This window comes from Pygocentrus nattereri, chromosome 7, assembly GCF_015220715.1.
Source record: "Pygocentrus nattereri isolate fPygNat1 chromosome 7, fPygNat1.pri, whole genome shotgun sequence".
Taxonomy (NCBI): domain Eukaryota; kingdom Metazoa; phylum Chordata; class Actinopteri; order Characiformes; family Serrasalmidae; genus Pygocentrus; species Pygocentrus nattereri.
Window position 1 is genome coordinate 14,959,811 of NC_051217.1, and position 24,136 is coordinate 14,983,946.

The 24,136-nt window shown below is 40.9% G+C and overlaps 1 protein-coding gene across 1 annotated transcript; it reads left to right on the plus strand.

Moving 5' to 3' along the window:
* The first annotated feature begins 1,012 nt into the window (after window positions 1-1,012).
* LOC108432931 (carbohydrate sulfotransferase 1-like) lies at window positions 1,013-4,683 on the plus strand. The gene is made up of 2 exons (XM_017707124.2): window positions 1,013-1,345; window positions 2,309-4,683. Exon 2 carries the CDS (start codon window positions 2,355-2,357, stop codon window positions 3,618-3,620), a length of 1,266 nt encoding a protein of 421 aa, XP_017562613.1. The 5' UTR covers window positions 1,013-1,345; window positions 2,309-2,354; the 3' UTR covers window positions 3,621-4,683.
* Window positions 4,684-24,136: the final 19,453 nt, after the last annotated feature.

The following is a 24,136-nucleotide window of genomic DNA, read 5'->3' on the forward strand; positions in this document are numbered from 1 at the left end:
ATGAAAATAACTCAAACTACATGTATGTATTCATTTTTCTCCAAAAAAATAAAAAATCATAATTTTTACAACATTCATGCCTGGGTACCTTCAGTGTGTTCTCAGGATGCTATTTTCCTTTCAGTCTTTCAGAATTTCACTGCTCAAAACTGTTCCTTATAATCTCATGAGAATATATTTACAGTAACTTCAAATTTCATTCTTGTTACTCTAAATCTTATTTTGAAGGAAAAAAATGGTTGATATCTTGTGCAGTAGTTTGTAAACAAAGCTTCATACCAGATGTTTCCTCAGTGCCCTCAGCCATCAGTCAACTCCATTAGCAGCTCACTGGATCCAATATAATGAAGCACTGATTAGCCAAACTACATAAATACATGATACTACATAATAAACACATAAGAGGCTTACAATTTCTAGTGTTTATTGTTTATACCCTAATATTCAATTTCCTAATGTATTATTAAAGAGAGAGAGAGAGAGAGAGAGGGGGAGGTTAACAGAGTGAGTTTCAATTTTTTACTGATCCTCTAATGTTCAATTTCCCAAATGATTTTCCTTTATTTATTATACATTTTTTCCTAACTTATTATTTGTTTTCTGTTTACAAACTTTATTATTCAAGTTTTGCCAACACAACTGAACCATTACTTGTTCCCATAAAATATCCTGAGTTAAACTGAGAGAGTGAGAAAGACAGAGATCGGGAAATTAATTTTGCATCATCTTTTTTCTTCTGTTTTTTTTTGTTTTGTTTTGTTTCAGTACAATATCATAATTTTGTATTTGCAAATCTATATTTATTTACATTTTACATTACATTTCAAATATTTATCCCAATTTATTATTCTTGCAATGTTCTTGCAACTTTGCAATTTATGGTTGGCCAGTGCAAATGTACCATTATCATGTGCCCCTAAAGCACTCTGAGTCGAGCTGAACTGAGAGAGAGAGAGAGAGAGAGAGAAGTGGGGGGGGGGGGTTCTATTGGGGTGGTCCAGGCTTTCGGCAGTTGCTCTCTCAGTCTGACGCGCGCGCAGCTCCTACGCATCACTCCGGAAATTTTCCCTCATCTCCTCCGCGCGCTCCCACAGGTTCAGTCGCGAGCCCTGACCGCCGCTCGGCGATGCTTTCTCATCCGCGGCAGAAGACGTTGAGGCTTTAGTGATGGCGCGCGCGTGACGCTGTATGGATGGGCAGCGCTCCTTTTCTCCTGCTTTGTCGGCGGGGGGAGGCCGGGAGGCTGCGCGTGGACACGGAGTGGATCTGCGCGCGCTGACTGAGGCTGCTGCTCCACAGCTCCACGCCACGATTCTACAACAGCAGCTCTAACGCCATCAGGGAGGTGAGTGTTTGTGATCTGGACTGGCGTGCAGACTGAGTCCCGTGTGGGTGAGGATGCGGGCTGCGTTGCTGATTTAGACCGGGCTGTTTTATCACGCACCTGATCCAGACTCCAGTCTTTCTGCTGTTAGGTTGCAGAGACAGAGTTAGGCTGGATCTCCATTCTGTGTGTAGCGAGGTTACACGTGCAGCCTTTTTGTATTAGAGTATATCAGTATTTTATTCTTTAGCCGGGCTTTCTGTTTGTTTGTGTCCAGTCTTTGTGCTGTTAGATTATGTCCACTGCCTCTGTGCTGTTTGGTTCCATCTACAGCCTTTCACTGTAAGTTTACTTGGTTTTTCATCTGTGCTTTTGCTGTTGTAAACTGAAAACTAGAAGCTATAAACACTGTTAATAAAAGACAGCAAACGTCTGCCCCTATATGTGTTATATGATTTTTAATTTTTTTTGTGTGTGTTATATCTGTTACATGTAAATTTTCTTGTACAAAATATAAGGAAAGCAACTGCTGAAGGAAATTACAACCAATAAGGAAAGGCAATGAAAAATGAGTCACTGTCCACAGAAAATGAGTCAGTGTTCATATACAGAGTGAAATGTCTCTGCCAGATATGTAGTTCTTTATTTCCTTATTAGTCTATAAGCAGTAATGCTGGTATAGGTACTGATACCGTGATAAATTGACATCATGTGAATATGTGGCAAGAAATATAGAAATAAAAAATGTAGACTGACGTCACTTTGTTTTAAAGCGTTAGTAAATTGTATTTCTTTCATGTGAATGTTTTACCCTAGACTGAACAGCAGTGTTCTCTATGCGTGGCTCGCAAAAGGAAAACACCCGCTGTGTTTACTGGTGCCTGCTCCTCTGTGGTCATTGGAAGGCATGAATGCTCACTCTGTGTTGCTCCTGGTCATATCCCTGCATGGCAGTAATGAAACGTTTCCTTCTCTGCACTCCAGATAGGATCAGCTCCAGTCCGCAGAGTCTAAATGAAGTTTCCCAGCCATGCAATGTTCTTGGAAGGCTGTGATCCTGCTAGCCTTGGTCTCCATTGCCATCCAGTACACAGCTATCCGGACCTTCACCTCCAAGCCTTTCCAGCTTTGCCCTGTGTCCATCCCACAGAATTGTGGCTTGGGGGCGCAGGAAACGGATGCGCCCTTCGAGCGTGGATGTGACGAGTATGCTTACTTCACCTTCAACGCCTCTCGAAAGACCCACATTCTGGTGTTAGCCACTACCCGCAGCGGCTCGTCGTTTGTGGGGCAGCTGTTGAACCAGCACTCTGATATCTTCTACTTGTTTGAGCCGCTTTATCATGTCCAAACGGCCCTGATCCCTCGCCTCTCGCACAGCCGGAACACTGCTGACAGGCGGGTGATGCTAGGGGCCAGTCGAGACTTGCTCAGAAGCCTCTATGGCTGTGACTTGCACTTTCTGGAGAGCTACATCAAGCCGCCGCCGACCAACCACACCACAGACAAGCTGTTTCGCCGGGGTGCCAGCCGGGCACTCTGCTCCCAGCCAGTCTGTGATGCCTTCAGTCCTGGGGAGGCTAATGTGGAAGAGGGCGACTGCGTCAAGAAGTGTACAACTCTCAACATGACCCTTGCAGCCGAGTCTTGCAGGGATAAGCGGCACGTTGCCATCAAGATCGTGCGGGTACCTGAAATAGGGGATTTGCGGGCACTGGTGGAGGATCCGCGGCTGAACTTGAAGGTGATCCAGCTGGTCAGAGACCCTAGGGGTATTCTTGCGTCACGGATTGAGACCTTCCGGGACACTTACCGATTGTGGAGAATTTGGAGGGCAACAGGGCGGAAGCCATACAACTTGGACTTGACTCAGCTGACCGTGGTATGTGAGGACTTTCTGAGCTCAGTTTCTACAGGTCTCAGCCACCCCTACTGGCTTAAGGGGAAATATATGTTGGTGCGATATGAGGACTTAGCGAGGAACCCTCTTCAAAAAACCAAGGATATCTACGACTACCTTGGGCTATCTATGGACAAAAATGTAGTGGATTGGATTCAGGCAAACACCAGAGGGAGTAATGAGCTCTCAGCCAAACACAAATACGGAACAGTGAGAGACTCTGCAGCGAATGCCGAAAGCTGGAGGCTCAAACTGTCCTTTGACATGGTGGACTACACACAGACTGTGTGTCAAAAAGTCCTACACACACTGGGCTATAAAAGTGTCAAATCTGCTGAGGAACTGAAAAATATGTCTCTCTCTCTTGTGGCGGAAAAAGTTTTTGTACCATTTTGATAACAAAGATAGTTGTGGATGACTATTTTTGATATATTTATAAATGTTGCCTTATGATTGATGTTAAGGTTATTGTCTCCCTCCTGCATACTGTTCAAATTTGCACTAAATTCCAAAAATCCTTGAATTCATATGGATAGAGTTCCTAATTCATCTAAAAACAATAGCACAAGGGAATTTAATGCAAAGAGTGAGTAATGTATTGTTGCTGACAGATTGATGAGAAAGACCATCATAATGTACTTCAGCGACTTCATCAAATACAAAAGCATTATCACTGGTCCTGTTATGCCTGGCTGTTGCTTTAACACAACTGAATGTTGTCTATATTTTTGCAAGGGTCTTGTCAGCTCCACAAAGAGAATGGTGATAAAAATGCGCAGACCAAAATGTGGCAGAGATAACACACTGTATGAGAACAACTGTGCAATAAATTGTGAATGTCGCAGTCCACCGTTAACATGGTGTATTTCTACAGCAGATAAGAATGGGGAGTGCCCTTCTGTTAAGGGGTGGGGGGCAGTTGCATGGCTTTGTGTCATGTAGCTGAATTAACAGAGGTTAGGGATGGAGTGGAAAAGGTCTTTTGGCCATATTCAGTGGCTTCTTGCAGGACTGACAAAGTCAAAGATGTGCAAATGTTACACGAGGATGTGAGGCTGCAGTGTTGACGGTAGAGCGCTGCCCATTGAGATGCAGAGAGCAGGAGCAGAGGGCTTTGATCTGCCTGCCTGCCGTGGCTGGAATCCCACGTGCTCTTTCCTCAGAGTCTCGGGGGTATTGCATGCGTGCTTCTAGAAAAGCATTTCTCTCTCTGACGGTGACAGGAAAATATCAATGCTGTGATGAAGGTGCTAGTTGGGCACTTTTACAATTTGGTTTCATATTCTTCACAAAGATATTTCTGATTATTTCCCTCCTTTATTGATAGCCAATGTAATGGTGAATGCGTAGCCCAAAGTCAATGTTTACCTCTGTATTGTGAGCATTTATAAGTGTGCATTGCACAGGGAAGGTCTAAACTAAAAGGAAGTTGTGCTGTTGCATGGCAACGTGCTGAGAACTCTGACCAGTCTATCTTTCCGATAGCATGCCACATCCTCTTATTCTTGAAAGCAATTGTGTGGACAGGCTCCTCAGTCTTGTCTTTAACGGTGTTGACTTAAAAAGTGCAGCTTTAAATAAATCCGTGCTGCATCTTGATTGCTCAGAATAACAAGCGTCTGTAAAGGCCAAGGTGCTTGATGTCAGGTCCTGGGCTTCATCACCGTCCGCTTCTCCTTTGGCATTTATTGCCGTGTCTCTTAATAGTGCTTTATTTGTAAGGATGACCTTATCTAAAAGGTTACTGTCTGCTTCCCATATGTGTTATGTGCTGCGTGAGCCGCTCACAGAGTTTTGTTTCCCTGGGCAAAACATATGGCTCACAAATAAATAAATAAAATAAAGTAACTGCAAAAAAGCAAAGCAAAATCTCTACTGGCACAACCCTTCAGGAATACACTCGCTCCAAGAACAAAAAGGTCCACAAATGTAAATTGAATTTGTTCTTTGAAACAGACGTGGCCACTTCTAAGTTCATCAATGTTCATTTTTAAGCATATATACAAGATCCTATAGTGTGAATCATTACATTGGTATGGGCCTGTCTTTCTCCATGTTTTAGCCTTTTTCCTACTGCATTTTGTAACAGACCTCACTGTACCTGCATGGCCGGAAAAATTGATTATTTCGCATTGCTGGTCAGGAGAGTGGCAGGATTGCCTCATGTGCCCTTAGACTCTAAAAATAAAATAATAAGAACATTTTAGCTAGTTCCGCTAATAAATCCTATGTATGAAGCAGAAAATCCTGCTCTAATTCTTAGTGAACATGAAGTGCTGTGCAACAGTCAGCTCCCACCCTTCATTTATTTAATTTTCAGATAGAGTGGCTATTAACAACGTTATTACATTTTTAGTGGCAGGGGAAAATACTTTTACCAGAAGCCTTAACAACTAAATCCAAGCAATATTTCAGTATTTAATGTGTCCACACTTTAGATTTATTACAGCTTCCATTCTTTTTGGGACACTTGTTTTCAGTTTGTCAAAGAAATCTACATGTTGTTCCACACCTGCCAAGTTCAGTCTTAGAATTTGGTTGCATTTTCTGCTTCTCGCGTATTACGAAACGCATTAAATAATGTTGAGATCTGGACTGGATCTGAGGTGGCCATTCCATTGCTCTGAAAACATCAGCATATTTTTTGCATTTAATCTGTTTTATTTTCTCAGTAAGGGCTTCTTGACAGCTACACATTCTATCAGGCCTATCGTTCTTCTAACAGTAGAAGGATGGACAGAAACACCTATAGATCTTTCAGATCTGAAGCAAGAGTGAAGCTTGAGCTTCTCCTCAAAGACGAAAGCTTCCAGTAGTCTTTAACTGATGGTCACAGTTTTGGTGGTCTAGCACGGTTGCTAGGTGTATCGTTTTCTTTTAATATTTAAGTCTTTCAATCATTTTTGTAGCCCCAATTGTGGAGACCCATTTTTGTGGTTATTTTCTTTGACTTTATCCTTCTTTATGCAAGTGGATCATCTTATATCTAAACGTGTCTCCAGAAAATGGATGACTTCTACCCTATTGCCATTTTGTCTGGAAATTAAATAAATGACTGGTCAGCACTTTTACACAGTACTGTATATTCCGCATCTCCAAAATCCTACATCCTTTCAGAGCAAGACTTCACATTTATTTCATTGGACAGAGCATACTCCAAAAGACCATGTCTGCTGTTTTATGAGAATCTTTGCTGTTTAAAATATATCTTTAGGGTTATTATTGTCATTATTGCATCTTCATTCATTTCCAATAAGGCCCTGGGGCCCTCTCTCCAGCCAGTGAGTTTATGAGTATGTGATAGTAAGCAGTATTTTTTCTCTCTGCTGTGTTTTTGAATGGCTGTGAGTTGGCAGAAGCTCCAGCAGTCCTCATCAGCTCACTGTGGCTGGCAGTGGTGCTGGCAGACTGGGGGCTAACACTACCACTGCACTGAGGGTCCATTGATGTGGCGTGGGCCTGGGGGGAGGCTGTGGGTTTGGGACGTGTGCAGAGAGTGCTCCCGGCTCTATCCAGGAGGGACTGGAACATAGAGGCAGGACAGAGAAGGTTTACGTCATGCAGGGGTGAACCTCCTGCCAGCTCTTAGGCCTGTAGCTTTTCTGGGTCTGTCTGTGGTTTTGGGTATAAAGCTGTGTAGTCAGGGTGTTGCTCCAGCACAGGCTGGGGAGGAGTGAAACTTATGGCATGCAGACCTGATGGAAATAATTTAGACACTTTTTATGGTATCAAAGAAAAAATGTTGCCAAGTACTTGGCAAGAACTAAGTGTAAAGTGAGAAAGAACGCAGAATATGATCTTCCAAACTAGACACTTTCTACCCATTTACAGCATTTCCCTTTGAAATGCTTTCCATTAATTCATTATCTGTTATTATTTTTAATTATATTGTGACATGCCTTGAAGAATTTACACCACATCCATTATTTCTATTGTAAGACATTGTACGTAATAATAATTTTACTTTTTACAATTACAGTAATTCTTCATAGAGTTTGCCAGATCTACACTAATGGTATCCTTTATTCTTTAGTTAGGCTGTGTTTAAAAGTTTGGAATCACAATCCAAAAGTTTTTTTTTTTTTTTTCAGTTTTATAAAACAAGTTTGTTAAAGTAGGCGTGGGCCTGAAGATGGTTAACCAAGTTACCGTGGTAACAGACCTCACTGAGGGTAGAAACAAGACACTTGTATTCTAGTAAGGTATTATTGTATAGTATATAAGGTATTATTGTATAATATTAAGTATAATAATAATAATAATAATAATTATTATTATTATTATTATTATTATTATTATTATTTGTTATTTGAAGTTTACAAACCTTCTCATTACCAGGTATACTTGAAATAAGTAGCTGATATGGTTCTTAATTCTTCTTAGTTCTATACAAATGTTAGTTTATTCAGCAAGAATGTTGACAGATATTGATTGACTGATTTTTTTAGAATGCCACTTCCATTTATTTGGATCCAGAGTTTGGGCTCTCATGAGAGAAATGCTGTCATTTAATGGTCAGGTGCACTTTGCAGATGTTGAAGATATTTTAAATTCTTTCTTTTTGGGAAGAACCGTGTTTTTTGTTTTTGGGGATTTCTTTCTTTGTCAGTTTTTGACCCTCTATTATTGATGATATCACCCTCTATTATTGAAGATATCAATGTCATATTGATAAAATAATGCCTAATGACACAATTGCACAAAAATGACTATGAAAGGGTTCTCCACAGAAAAAAAAAAACACCTGTGGTCTTTGCATGTTAAAATGTGATTTCATGTGAAAATTTACACATATAAAAAAAAAAACAAAAAAAAAAACAAGAAATTTCATCTTAAAACGTTCACATGTGAAAAAATGTGTCACTACTTGTGAACATATTTGTGCACATTAAATGTGAAATATATGACATTTCTGTAAGGGTTGGGAGAACAACAACAACAAAAAGAAGAAAAATGACAGTTAAAACCAGACATTTGGAAAAACAGCCTAAAACATAGATAGAGTGGAAACTGAATGACTGGCAACCATAGTCAGGAATGATAAACAGATTAGAAGATTTATTAATAACCGAATGTCACACATTTAAAAAGTAGTGATGATCCAAACTGGACACCTTATAATCCCTAAAAACAAACATCTTAAAATACCTTCTGATTTCTAGCTTATGATACTTCAATATGGAATTGAATAATAAAATAATAGTAATTCTGAATAAGACAAGCTATCTTAAACTTGTCATATTAACTTTTGCATGATAGTTTACACAGTGTATGCTTTTTCATTGCTAAAAGGAAATCTATTCCTGTGCTAGTTTCAGATTTACAATCTGTAATAAGCATGTGAGAAAGGCAAGAGTATGGAGACAAATCCACACTTAATTGCCGGAGCAATTGTTTAAGCAGTGGCAAATATTCATGGAAAAATTATAAGGTTAGAGAACAAATAGTCCAAGCTTGACTGAGAGCTGTATGTTGTAAGACCTACAGAGACAGTTATAAAAATGTTTGTAGGCTTATCGCATGTGCCATGCCAGGGAGGGGCTGTATTCCAGCACTGGTTGCTTCACTTTCCACCAGAGCAGTGAATTAGCTTAGTTTGTTGTGGCTCTCTGAAGTCCTTTGTTTCAGATGTGAGCCATATTGTCACAGTGCAGTGAACAACTAAACCAGTTAGCAGGAAAGCCAAGGCTAGAAATTGTTCACTTCAAAGGAAAATACAGCATTTTTTAGCCAAATCTCTATCTGCTGCATCTGTAGTGTACATGTTATTATCACTAACAATAATTTAGGTGTGATTCTCTATACTTAGAGCACAGAAAGCACAGTAGAAGCCACTGAGCAGTTGCTGAATTGCATCTTAAATGTAAATCACGTGTTGTTGTTGAACACTTGTGAATTCTTCCATTCTTCAGTCAAAGCTGTTTGCAGATTAAGCCGTAAAAATGTATTATGCTTTCTTTCCGCAAGAGATCCAATGTCCATCTCATATTAGGTTCTGTGTTGCTAGACTGTAATAGTTTTTTACATTTGCATCATATAAACACTTAATTTAAACATTTATTTATGGGATTCATGAAACTGCCCCATGGCTTTTTCTAAAAGTGAAACTTGATTACGGGGTTTTAGTTCTTTAATAATTCATCAAATTACAGGGAAATGTTCTCCATTGCAGGCCTCCCCAAAGGAGGACCTGAAAATTACCAAACCCCCAATTCCCTCTGCCAATGAAAAAATCCTCTACAAGAAATAAACTTAGTATTACAGTATTTTTCTGTTTTTATGTTAAATTCCACAAATAAACTTTGTTTATTGTTTACTACACTCTGGTGCTCCAAGACAAACATTTGGGCATTCCTGATCTATGCTAATCAACACTACACTAGAAATTCAGCAGAAGTAATTAGTTTGAAAAACACCAGACTATCGCTACACTTCTAGTTTTGCAAGCATTTCATGCCACATACATGGCATGACTTTTCACTTTTACCAATGCTGTCTTTGATTTGCTCAGGCCAGGCAGATTCTACTTTACAGTGGTAATCATTCATCCAGGAATGCATGTGTACATGGACATTTTTGTTTGTCTTATTGCAAATTGGAGTTATTATTCAACCTAATTCTCTCAGATCAATCTTCATAGAAAATTGAAGTTTGTATTGTTCTGGCACACTGGGTCTAAAAGCTATGGAATTTAAGTAACCTGAATAAGCCTGTTAGTCTTAAACAGACCCAGCGTTTCTATTCTATAGTTTCTTGTAGTCTCCAGTCAATCGAGCATCTGCATGCTGATTATGAAATACTTTTTCGCTATTTCTAGCAGAGCCTTGACTGCAGCTTGAGAGTGGGTTGAGCTGGATTCCAGTGAGAATGCAGGCAGTGCCCTGATGGGCAATGTACATGTGGGAGGCTGATCTATTTATGCATATCTGAATTCTACCTCTAGCCCAAAAAAGAGGCTCAGCATGTGGCTCCTAAGCACGGTTTCTCTCAGCCCTGTTCACTTTGAGAGCTGGCACCATAGACTATCTCTATCCATCTCCAGACAAAGGGCAGTGACTCTTAATCTGATCACTTGGAAAAGGTCCCACTGTAAATATCAGCCAGGGATACAATGAGATTTCAGAGCAGCTATCTGTCTGAATCTGCAGTCCAACGGGAGAGACAGTAAAGACAGAGGCCAAACTGTGGAAGACCACCTTTTCACTATCTTATAAATGGAAGCAGTGTATACTGTCTTTCTTATTCTCCCAAATAAAGTAATTGTAGACTATTTGGGGAGAAATGACAGTGGGGGAAGCTTCAGAGCTCTCTAGGCCTTCTTATGCCTAATGATTTCTGTGAAATAAAATAAAACACTACATTTCCAGGTCATTTTTATTTAATAGAATCATCAGGCTTGTTGTTTTGAAAATCAGGTCATGTTGTAATTCTGCTAAATCACTGCTAAGTTCTGGTTTGAAACAAAAAAGGATAAACTCTTGAAACATCAAATGTAAAATTGTCTAAACAATTTTCTCCATGGTGTCTAGGTAGGTATAAACTTGGTTAAAAGCAGTGGCAGCAGCTCTCCGCCAGATCTTTTTACTGAAACAGTTGATGTAACTGCTACATACAAGGTAAAGTATCTGCCTTCTCACAGTATGTCTTTTGCAAGCTTCATATAAAACATTACATGTCTTTTAAAAGATCCAAATGTCCATGTTTAATCTAGATGTTAATCTGGATCAATGTTAGCTAAGTGCTAACATAATACTAGAAACCCAAATGTGTGCTAGCTGAAGACCTAGCTCTAAAAGCTGTGGTTCACCACTGGAAAATGCACAGTATACTGTATCAGAATATAAGAATATTGTTGCTGTCATATCAATATTAATATAAAAACTTTGACATATTGCCCAATACAAATGTTTCAAAATCAATGTTATAGTAGTATAATTAATTCGAATATTTTCCTTTTTTCGCTATCATTTTGCAGGTACACAATTTTCTCACTATAGAGATGACATACACAGTATAGAGAGAAAAAACACATTCAATGGAACATCATCATATGCTGAATTGCCAGTTTAATAGGTATATAGTTCATAGGTTTGCAATTGTTGACTAAAGCCCATCTGTAGCTGCAACTTATAAACACCTCCCTCTGCCTCCTCCATCAACCGAAATGGATCACTGTAGGACCACTTGGGTGGTGAACCATTCTGCTGTGTCTGATACACTGAAACCAGCATAACACCCCCCATAGGTACCATGTTAGTATCACTGCTGTACTGGGAATGATAGAAAGAGAGAGAGATAGAGAGAGAAATTCATGGAGTACCTGCTGTTTGCGTGAAGAAAAAAAATTATATATGATGAAGTTCCACCCAAAACATATATATATATATATATATATATATATATATATATATATATATATATATATATATATATATTTGGGTGGGACTTCATCAGGCATGCAAGCTTGTGGCTCTGAAGCTGGAGGAGGTGAACTTGATATTCAAATTTCACACAATCTTTAAAGCAGTGAATTCGTTTCAAGGAGAGCCAAACTTTTGAGCGTGTAGATGAGTTTCTTTTTCCTTAACTTTCCCGACTTCTTTGCTACCATAGCAACAACTACCTAAGTTAATAGCAGTGTACTGTCGTGTGCATTGCCATTGCTGCTGAAGTGTTCCATCATGCAGCTTTCAACTCTACACTGGAAAAAAAAGGAAGACAATGACAGTGAAGCTGATTGCTTTGTTGAGCACTCTCAAAGCATCAGAATAAAGGACTTTTCACCTTTCAGAGGTCAGATGCTCTAAAAACAATTGATGTATGCATTATAATATACAGAATATACAGAAAAGTCAGATGCCACCCTCTTCTTTATTTAATTTCCAGTCAAAATGGCCATTAAGTACGAAATTATTCATAGTTCAGTGACAGAAAAAAGCAGCATGAAACGTTATATGTCCAACAGTAAGCATGATATTGATATGAAGTGTATCAATATTTAATTTGTCCACTCGTTACTTCAACTCTTCCATCCTTCCAGGCTTAAAACCAACCAGTTACAGCTGCGTCTTCCCAGCAAAAGCTGCTCCCAAACACAGTGTCACTGACATTATGATCCCTTTCAAAGAGACACAAACATTCACACGCACAACTATGAAAACACACCTTAGCTGAAAGGAAATAATGTGTACTGAATGGCTGTTCAGCCTGGAAGGCCCTTTTGTATATAAACAGTGAGTATCTCAAATAGAAATTTCCAAATGTCTTTCCTTCTTTTTAGTAAAATTATCATTTTGGAAATCTGCGGTTTTGTGTTTACATAGAAGCCTACTTTTGGTCCAAATCCTCATATTTTCCAAAATCCATTAATATCTTGTGTCTGAGGCATTATTTTATCCCATTTAGTCCCATCGAGAGGCACTTGTTGTTGTTGGAGTGTGACTAAATGAAGCCTTGGCTATTTATTTCTGGGTAAATATTTCACCTGATCATGAAGCAAGCACTAGTAGATCCAGATCTTATGGTAAATAATCCATTATGAGCCGCCCCCACCTTTAGCCCAGTGTCTCTGCCTGTATCCGTGGTAACACGAGGTGATAAAGTGCACTGCATTGCTGAGGAGCATAATTTGACAGAATGATGCATAACTCCTTATTGCTTCTCTCTCTGAGAGGAAATTCAAAGCACAATTCCCTCACTCAGTTTGTCACTACCTCACTCTCTCCATCTCCCTCTCCATCTCTCTCTCTCTCTCTCTCTCTCTCTCTCTCTCTCTCTCTCTCTCTCTTTTATTCAACAGTGCTTCTTTTTTCTCCTCACACTTCTGGCTCTGTCCTCTGTAATTTCAGTGCCTGTGTCCAACAGGTGTTTCACACTGAAGTTCTAATGCAGGATCAGTTCTCCCAGTACTTAAATCAAAATTCCTTTCAATGTGGATAAAAATAGGACAGAAATGTCAAATCATTTTCCTTTCATTTTATGGTTAACATGGGTTTAAAGAAAAATGTATTCTACACTTGTTATGTCTGACAACAGTGGTGCAACAATAGCGGAGTTTGATTTTAATATGTATTTATTTACTTATGTAAACTTAGGTGAGGCATCACATGTATTTTTTTTCTTCGTAATGACAACGGTGGAGCTGTCCAATACATTACAAATATCTTGCTGAACCTGTTGTGTAAATGCCAGTAGGCTACCTATTTCTCCTGGCAGACTTTGTTTGGTGATTGTGGGGCCAGCCCGTCAAGTGAGCAGTTGAAAAACACTCTGCACTTTCAATAACCAGCTGTGGGGCCTGACCACACTGCATCCAGACGTTTAGTAATGTTGTTTATGGTATGGGCGTTGCTACACAGCTAGCCATTGTTTTTCATTAGTTGTGGTAGCCAATTGTTATAGCAAGGCAATATAATGAGTCAAATTAAAAATGTTATAAAAATTTAATTTGGTATTAGTCATTACAGCAGAAATGAGAGATTAAACATTTGGGACAAAACCAGCCAGAGAATTTCAACATCATTCAGTCTGGATACAATAAAAACTGCTCCTTCAGAGGTTCAAAAGAAAAATATGGCTAACTGCGAGTGTAGGTAAGAACACTCTTCTGATTTCCTTGCATGCCGCTCCTATGCTATCAGTTGAATTTATTCATAGATTGGTGGACTTTGAGAGAGAGTTTTTTGACAAGTTTGCCCAGATGAAAAATCCTCATGCATCTTTTCCTTTCAAGCAGCGAACATCACTAGTGAGTCATTATGCATTGTCACAAAGTGTGTTATTGCTAAAGCCTGGAAAGTGATGTGTTTCCCTGCTCTGGAATGTTACTTTGGATGTGTAGTGGCAGACAATAATTGTATACTGTTTGATGACATTGGACTGTAATGCAATGCTGTATAACCAGATCTTTTGTGAGATCTAATGTCATTATCATATCACTCATATTCCTTTCTGCACTTCCACTCAATTCCTGGACTACGTTACATTAATTTGTGTATTTGTGATTTCATTGATGCAGTGTGTTTGGATCTGGTTTGTGCATCATTTCATTGACCAGTTGGCTGCTGCCCCAACAGTTGTGCCCAACCAGGCTTTCTGTGGCAGAGACACCACTGGTGTGAATTCCAAGAATAGTGAAAATTGTTCCCAGATATTAAAGCCCCTTCATATACATGAATAACATTGCCAAGCATAATGAACTGAAATAACCGATAAGTGATTTTTTTTTCAACAACTCCTAAACTAAATGTGAGAGCTTAATACCTGCTTTGTGTTAACCAACAGGCACATAATCATAAAAATAGGTGATATTTGAAAAATATAATGGCAGATCAGTTTGAAATTTCTTAAATTTGCCTGCTCTCTCCTTGTAAAGTAGAAACTTGATGCAATGTTAGGTACAAATCATGGTCTCATGAGACCCCGGGCACAATTGTCTTTGGAGGCTGCCTATCCCCACACCTCTCTATTAATGTGCATGAACCTGATGTTTTCTTCCCAGCCCTTTTTTTTGGCCTTTATTTCACACATACTCAAGGCAATTCAGGCTGGTAGTGGTAGTAGTGGACTATTCCCAGTCCTGAAACTGCCTTAAGGCAGTCACATGCCCCTGGAAAAGACAGTCCAATGGCCTGAACAGGATGCTGCCAAAGCAGAAATATTACAGCAGAAAGCAAAAAGTGTGTGGTGAGAAAGTCAGCTGTCAGAGTGCTTCTGTATTCTAATTGCAGTGTACTTTTGAAATTTCCATTTACAGCATTTAGCAGATGCAGAAATCACAACAAGCAAATGGGAAAGAAAGAAAACAGAAAACTAGACCAGGAAAGAAAAGAACAGAGGGAAAACAAAACAGTTGGCCCTTCTAAGAGAATGAGCACAACAACAGGTGAAAACAAAATGTCAAGGTTAATCTAGAGAACAAACAGATGTGAAGTGTGTGACGTCAAGAAGCACCTCAGTAATTACAGGATGTGAAGCTCACACAAACATCATCAGCCTGCACAATGGCTGCTGACAGATCCTACATCTGATTGTTCAGGCAGCCAGATTACAACCTGAGCACAAAAGACTCAGCATTTAACAGCGTCCTCAGGTACCCTGAATATGCAGATTAGCCTTCAATAAATAATCAAAAATTTAGTGTGAAAGTGATTACTGCATTGATAATTACAAATTAGGGAGCATAAATGTATTTCAATTAATACTTCAAATAGACTAAATCATACTGTATATATTTGCCTACAAATTATCACACATGTTATTCTAACCTGGGGGGAGGCGTGCAAAGCCAGGAGGCTAAAGCTTATATACAGCAAAGTAAAACTAGATGGAAAAGTATTTCTCCCATTAAGTGTTACCATTTATCAAACATTTGGGCGCCCTTAGTCAAATTACATATTTTGTTGATTTTCTAATGTTCTAAGCAAATACGTTAACATGCCTTCTGCACCGAACAATCATCCACACATTTTAATACACAATTAAAATCAATAAAATAAGTCATGGCAGGCCAACACTACATTTTTGGATTCTGTTACATTTAATGCAAGTGAAATTATGTATTGCAAATATATTGAACTTCATAGCTGTTGGTCATGAAAATATTCTAATGATAAAACACCAATAGCCAATCAGACTCATGTTCTTCATGACATGGAAAGATTTGAATTCCTCCATTCACCCAAATAAAAAAGCCATACACTGTTAGAAATAAAGGTTCTGTATAGGTACAAACAATGTAAATGTGCCCTAAAAGGTACAACAATGGTTTTATGGTCCAGTTGTGTACCTTATATAAGTTATTCCCAGGGGAAAAGCACATAATTGTACCTTTTCATAACCTAATGTTTTAAAACAGAACAATAAAATAAAAAGCCTGGAGATGAGACGGGGTGTGTAATTTCAGTGGATTATGGTACAATTATACAGTTCCCTGACTAAAGTTACTGAGATGTACCCTTGAGGGTACCACCCCAGTGACAAAAGGGGTACTGCCCCAGTGACAGTTTCCTACCTTTATTTCTTAGAGTGTAGGAAATACAGAAACAGTGCACAAAGGAGAGATCTGTGGCTTCAGGCCATCTGCAGAGAGGATGAAAATGGTAAGCTGTGGCCAGTCAAACACGGCCAGTCACATCTGTGGCAAACGCTTCATCACAGATAAATTAATGGTGTTAAAATGAACAATTGTAGTGTTAAAAGTTAAAGTATTGAATGGTAATGTTGCATTAGAAGGGCAGTACATAGAACAAAGTGAATAGCCAAGGAAATTCCTAATTAAATTCCAAATTCCAATGTTAGCCTGTAATGAAAGGGTAGCTTTTCCTCTGGGTTGCTGAAACATTGGTACCAAGTAAAACAGTTTTATTCCGTGAAGTGATTTTCATGTCATGATTATTGTCATAATAATCCAAATTTAAAGTATGTCTAAATGCTGTATTAATACCATGATAATAAAACTATAGAGAATCAAAATATAAATACGACATCTCCAGATGCTGGCTAGGGTCATTCGTCTACTTTGATGGACACAGACTAAAAGGTGTCACGACTCCCTTTGGCTCTGAACTCTTTTTGGACTCAATCTCCCAGAATCCCCTGGGAGATCACATGATGCCAGCATCATTCTCATGCTCCAATCAGTGCTCCAGTTCCCCAGAGTACTGATTGGTTTTACCTGTTCTTCTCTGATTAGTTTAGCTCAAAGCCTGGGCTTGTAGATTGATTGAATGTGAGATATTGCTTCTTTCCACACAGTGTGATTTTCTGACTGTTTATTCCTGATCTGACCTGTTTTGCCTGTTTTTTGACCTGCCTTTTGCATGATCCTTTTTGGACTGTTTGACTAATTATGTTTGTGTTTTTGTATATTTGCCCCTTCTGGATTTGACCATTGCATGTTACCTGACTATGATTATGGATTCTGTTTGCACTAGTAAAGCCTCTCATTCACTTTTTACCCACAAGTGTCTGTGCCATTTTGCCACGTTACAGAATACCTTACCAGTCATGCAGATGGTGGATCCAGAGGCTTTACAGAAAGCTCTGAATGAGCAAGGACATCTGCTCAGCCAACATCAACATGTGCTAGCAGGGCTAACTCATTCCCTGGGATCTTTAGCTTACCAGCAGTCAAAACAACAAACCTAGCTAGAGATCCTTGTTAACAGCATGAAGGATCTCACCACCCAACTTCAGAGCCTCAACCCAGCAGAACCGGTGATGAGTCCTGTAAATCCAACTGTGAACTCGAGTGCTGTTTTTCCAGTATGTCAACCGGATAAATCTGATGGCAACCCTGACAAGTGTCGTGGTTTTTTGCTTCAATGTTCTATCTTTTTTTTAACAATTCACCCACTAGCTCTGACCAGGCAAAAATCTTGTTTTTGGTATCTCACGTATCAGATAAAGCTTTAGAATTTGCCACCTTAAGTTGGTCAAATATTCATAACCTGTCTTTTAGCCAATTCCTAAAAGAATTTAAAATTATGTTTGATCACCCCCATGAAGGGCAGGTCAGTGGTGAGATGTTAACCAATCTCCACCAAGGCTGCTACTCAGTAGTATAATATGCTTTGGAATTCTGCACGTTGGCTTCTAGTAGTGGAAGGAACAAAGCAGTACTACTGGTTATGTTCCGCCAGGGACTTAATGTGGACATTCTAACAGAACCGGCATACGGAGACAATTAACTTTCCTTTGACCGGTTAATGACCCTCTCTAACCGCCTCGATCAGCTGCTGAATAATCGTGGCTGGAAATGAATGGACAATCTTGGAAAGAACATTGTGAAAACCCAAATTATCCCTAAACACCTGACTCATGAAGAAAATGAAAAGCCCATGCAGTATGACTCCTCCTCTCTGGCGGAGAGGCTCTGGCAACTGAGAAAAGGCCTCTGTTTGTACTGTGATGGTGCCGGTCATTTAATACAGGACTGCAGGACTAGGCCACCCACTTCTCCATGTATTCTCCACGTGCTTTCCGGGGGTCAGAGCAGAATTTTTTACGGCCCCTATCCTCAAACACCCTGACCCATCAGAACCTTTTATCATGGAGGTGGATGCCTCAGAAACAAGTGTTGGAGCTGTATTATCCCAACAACGGTAACCCTTTAAAACTCCATCCGATTGCATTCTTTTCACACAAGCCAACACCCACTGAGAGAAACTATGGTATTGGTGATCAAGAACTGTTAGCAGTGAAACTTGCATTGGAAGAATGATGTCATTGGTTGGAGGTAGCTAAGCATCCATTCCTTGTACTCCCTGATCACAAAAATCTAGAATATCTATGTAACGCTAATTGACCCAATGCCCGTCAAGTGTCCTGCATCCACCAATCTGAATCTTCTGTTTCCACCCCTTTTAACCCTGAATCAATCTTGCCTCCCACAGTAACAGTATCTGCCATTCAATGGGAGATAGATGAAGAAATCGAAAAGGCCTTAGCAATCTCCCAAGTCCCTAATCATTGTCCTCCTGGTAAACTTTGTGTACCGTCACAGTTCCATGATAGGTTAATTACCTAAGCCCATTCTACTCTTACATCTGGGCATCTGGCTGAGACCCATACGCAACAATTATTATCCACTAGGTACTGGTGGGAGACCATGAACTGTGATGTTGATTCATTTGTGGCTTTGTATACAGTTTTTTCTCAATGCACGACGCCTAAGACTTTGGCCACAGGAAAATTGGTTCCATTACCAGTCACAGCTCATCCAGGATCCCACATTGCTGTAGATTATGTGACTAACTTACCTAAATCGCAGACCTATTTTCAAGAAGTGTCTGGCTTTCCAAATGGCAGAGGCTCTGTTTAATTAGGTTTTCTGTTTTTTGGCATCCCAGAAGAGATTTTATCAGATAGAGGTCTCCAAGTCTGGTGCACATTTTTTAAGCAATCGAAATGGCCTTGTGAGTGAATGAATCAGGAGTTGTGAAAATTCCTCAGAATCTTTTGAATAAACAACGTCTCAGACTGTCTAAGTTTCTTATATGGGCAGAAATAGCACAGAATTCATTGATTAGTTCAGCTACAGGACTTTTCCCTTTTCAGTGTGTCCTGGGTTAGCAACCTCCACTGTTGCACCTGTCCATGGTGCCATCACTAATGCCCCTGCTATCTACCTGGATGCAGAGAAGTGAAAGTATTTGGGAGGAAACCCATCACCGAAAAGAAGTGCTACAAAGGAACAAGGAGAAAGCTGACTGCAATAGAGTAGAAACCCCCATCTATCAGCCCAGGGATAGAGTGTAGCTGTCTACCAGTGATTTCAGAGCTTCTGATGGAAGTAAGAAGTTGCTCCGCCCCCCTCCAGAGGAAATTGATGGAGCACCTGTGTTTGCTGTTCATAGGCTGCTGGACTCTCGGAGACATGGAGGTGTACTCCAGTACCTTGTGGACTGGGAGAAATATGGCCCTGAGGAGCAGTGTTGGGTTCTTGCACAGGACATATTGGATCTCAGTTTAATAGTGGACTTTCAGAGCCGTCACCCGGAGAAACCTGCTCCACGACCCAGAGGCTGTCCACAGATGGCTGGTCCACATCATGTGCCTCTGCGGGGTTGTCAAAGATGGACCGCATCTGTCCCAGCACCATGGCAGCTCGGGGAGGTAACGGTGATGACTCCCTTTGGCTCTGAACTCCTTGGACTCAATCTCCCAGAATCCCCTGGGAGATCACATGATGCCAGCATCACTCTCACACTCCAATCAGTGCTCCAGTTCCCCAGAGTACTGATTGATTTCACCTGTTCTTCTCTGATTAGTTTAGCTTAAAGCCTGGGCTTCTTTTCACAGAGTGTGATTTTCTGACTGTTTATTCCTGATCTGACCTGTTTTGCCTGTTTTATGACCTGCCTTTTGTATGATCTCTTTTGGACTGTTCGACTGGTTGGTTATGTTTTTGTGTATTTTGCCCTTCTGGATTTGACCATTGCATATTACCTGACTATGATTGTGGATTCTGTTTGCACTAGTAAATCCTCTCATTCACTTTTTACCCACGAGTACCTGTGTCATTCTGCCGCAACAACAAAAGGACATTGATCAACCCTTTCTTTTATTTTTTTTCTATATGGTGAATTTTCAGAATATAAAAATAAAGAGAAATATACTTTTTTCCTGTTTCATTCATGTTAATTCATTCTCATTCATCATGCATGATCTCATATATATATATATATATATATATATATATATATATATATATTTTTTTTTTTTTAAACATTAAATTCAATAATATATAGCCCATCCATCCATCCATCCATCCATTATCTTCTGCTTCTCCGGGGTTCAGGTCACGGGGGCAGTATCCTAAGCAATGAGGCCCAGACCTCCCTTTTTCCCAGCGACTTCCACTAGCTCTCCAAGGAGGATTCCGAGGCGCTCCCAGGCCAGCAGGGTGATATAGTCACGGTAGCGTGTCCTGGGTCTTCCCCGGGGTCTCCTCCCAGGTGAACCTGCCTGTGACACCTCCCGAGGGAGGCATCCAGGAGGCATCCTAACCAGTAAATTAAGAGCCTTGCCTTGTGGCTTAGCTCTTTCTTTACCACAACAGACCAGTAAAGAGCACTGCTGACTCAGCACCAATCCGCCTGTCAATCTCCCGCTCCCTTGTACCATCACTCGTGAACAAGACCCCGAGATACTTGAACTCCTCCACTTGAGGCAAGAGCCTATCCCGGACCCAGAGAGGGCTCTCCGCCCTTTTCCGCCTGAGAACCATGGTCTCGGATTTAGAGGTACTGATTCTCATCCCGGCCACTTCACAGTCAGCTGCAAACCGATCCAGCGAAAGCTGAAGTTTGTGGCCTGATGTCCCCAATAGGACCACATCATCTGCAAACAGCAGCGATGTGACCCTGAGGTCACCAAACCGGACACCTTCCATCCCCTGACTGCACCTAGAAATTCTATCCATAAAAATTATGAATAGAATCTGTAACAAAGGGCAGCCCTGACGGAGTCCAACTCTCACTGCGAACGAGTCTGACTTACTGCTGGCTATGCGAACCAAACTCCAGCTTTGTTTGTACAGGGCCTGAATGGCTCGTAGCAAAGAGCAATGTACCCTGTACTCCCAAAGCACCTCCCACAGAATACCCTGGGGAACACAGTCGAATGCCTTCTCCAGACCCACAAAGCAAATGTGGACTGGTTGGGCAAACTCCCATGAACCCTCCAGAATCCTGGAGAGAGTGAAGAGTTGGTCCAGTGTTCCACGACCAGGGCGGAACCCGCACTACTCCACCTGGATCCGATGTTCAACTATAAGCTGGACTCTCTTCTCCAGTACCCCTGCGTAGACCTTACCAGGGAGGCTGAGGAGTGTGATTCCCCTGTAGTTGGAACACACCCTCCGGTCCCCTTTTTTTAAAAGAGGCACCACCACCCCAGTCTGCCAATCCAGTGGCACCGCCCCCGATGTCCACGCAATGTTGAAAAGGTGTGTCAGCCAAGATACCCCCACAACATCCAGAGTATTCCTTCCACCGCCCAATGACGTCTTCAGTCGAAGTCAGCAGCACGCCCTCTCCACTATAAAAAGTGCTAGTGGCACACTGCTTTCCCCTTCTGAGTCACCTGACGGTTTGCCAGAATCTTTTCGGAGCCAACTTAGTCACTTTCCAAGGCCTCACCAAACTCCTCCCACACACAGGTTTTTGCCTTGGCGACGACTGAAGCTGCAGATCACTTGGCCTGTCGATACCTGCCAGCTGCCTCTGGTGTCCCATAGGCCAAACATGCCCAGTAGGACTCCTTCTTCAGCTTGACGGCATCTCTTACCTGGGGTGTCCACCACCAGGTTTGAGGATTACTGCCCCGACAGGCACCAACTACCTTACGGCAACAGCGTCAGCCACTTCAACAATGGAGGAGCAGAACATGGCCCATTCTGAGTCAATGTCCCCCACCTCCCCCAATAATGGTAAAAGTTCTGACAGAGGTGTGAGTTGAAGATCAATCTGACAGATTCTTCTGCCAGACGTTCCCAGCAAACCCTCACTATACATTTGGGCTTGCCTGGTCTGACCGGCATCTTCCCCCACCACCTGATCCAACTCACCACCAGGTGGTGATCAGTTGACAGCTCAGCTCCTCTCTTTACCCGAGTGTCCAAAACACATGGCCGCAAGTCCGATGACACGACTACAAAGTCAATCATTGAACTGCGGCCTAGGGTGTCCTGGTGCCATGTGCACTTATGGACATGGCACCTTGTGTTCAAACATGGTGTTCTTGATGGACAAACTGTGGTTTGCACAGAAGTCCAAAAACTGAACACCACTCGGGTTCAGATCAGAGAGGCCATTCTCAGGCTCCTTCCCCACCAGTGAGGTAACGTTCCAAGTTCCAAAAGCCAGTTTCAGCAACTGAGGATCAGAACGCCAAGGACCACGCCTTTGGACACTGCCCAATCCACAAAGCACCAAACTCCTACTACTGCCCTCCCATTGGTGGTAGGTCGATGGGAGGGGGGACTTATGTAACTCCTTCGGGCTGGGACCAGCCGGGCACCATGAGTAAATGCCCGGCCACCAGACACTTGCTAACGAGCCCCTCCCCCAGAGTGTGACCCCGGTAACCCTGTTCTGGGCAGGGTACACAAGTCCTGTTTTTGTCTTTTCATAGGGTTTATTATGGATCACACTTTGTCTGACCTGTCACCTAGGACCAGTTTGCCATGGGAGAGGAGCTTTTGCTCCAGACAACATAGCTCCTAGGATCATTCAAGCATGCAAACCCCTCCACCACAATAAGGTGGTGATCCATGGAGAGGAATATATAGCCTAAAAATATTATTAATTATTATATTACAGTCTTTGCCCAACTTTACATTGTAACTTTTGGAAGTAAATGATGTTAGTCTATGTTCTTTCTTCATGGAAACTCATTCAGAATCATAACCAAAAGTTGACTGAATATAAAACAAAACAACATTCGTTTATTCTTATTATTAAATTAAAACATTCTGTTAGATTATGAACCAGCAGCAAAAGATTTTATTTTAACATATAGAGCTGGGGACTTAAATTCAAATAACCTGTGGGCCACTAGCGAGGTGGTCGTTGCCATGAAAGAGTGTCCTGTGTTTTTCTTTTCAAGTATGTGTTTTAACTACATATTTGAACTCATTTAAGGGCATCTTAGTCAATGCTTAGCATGTCACCACAAACCACTACTGCTTAAAATGATGGTGTTTATTATTATTATAGTAGAAAAAATACATTGTGTCTAATAAACATTTTGGTATGCACTTGAACTAGATAAACATTTAACAGTAGATTTTCAGGGGACTCATTATGACAGCATTGGCATTTCTGCCGGATTCAATTGATGTATTTGTGAGTGCTGGCAGTGGTGAGCAGTTCATTCTTCATTCTCAGTGGATTCATTTTTGATTCTATGTAATTTCTTAATTCTGAAATGCTGTATTTACTGCTGTGTTATGAATTAATCAGGCAGATATACATAGTAGAACCACGGGCTGCTACTTTGAGACCAATTCTGTTTTTAGGTGTTGTTGATATATATAGTAATGATAGAAAAAAACTCAGTTTTGTTTCGGCTGGTTTGAGACAAGACTGAGTCCAAGTGATGTCAAGAATGATACAAAGTCGAATCCAAATGATGTCGAGACGGAGACAATACAGAGTCCAAATATTGTCAAGACTGAGACAAGATTGAGTCCAAATGATGTCAAGACTAGACAAGACTGAGTCCAAATAATGTTGACATTGATATAAGACAGAGTCCAAATGATGTCAAGAATGATACAAAGCCGAATCCAAATGATGTCGAGAAGGAGACAATACAGAGTCCAAATATTGTCAAGAATGAGACAAGATCGAGTCCAAATGATGTCAAGACTAGACAAGACTGAGTCCAAATAATGTCGACATTGA

What these genes read in the sequence shown, in the direction of transcription:
- LOC108432931 (XM_017707124.2), top strand. Translation starts at nt 2,355, where the DNA reads ATGCAATGTTCTTGGAAGGCTGTGATCCTGCTAGCCTTGGTCTCCATT.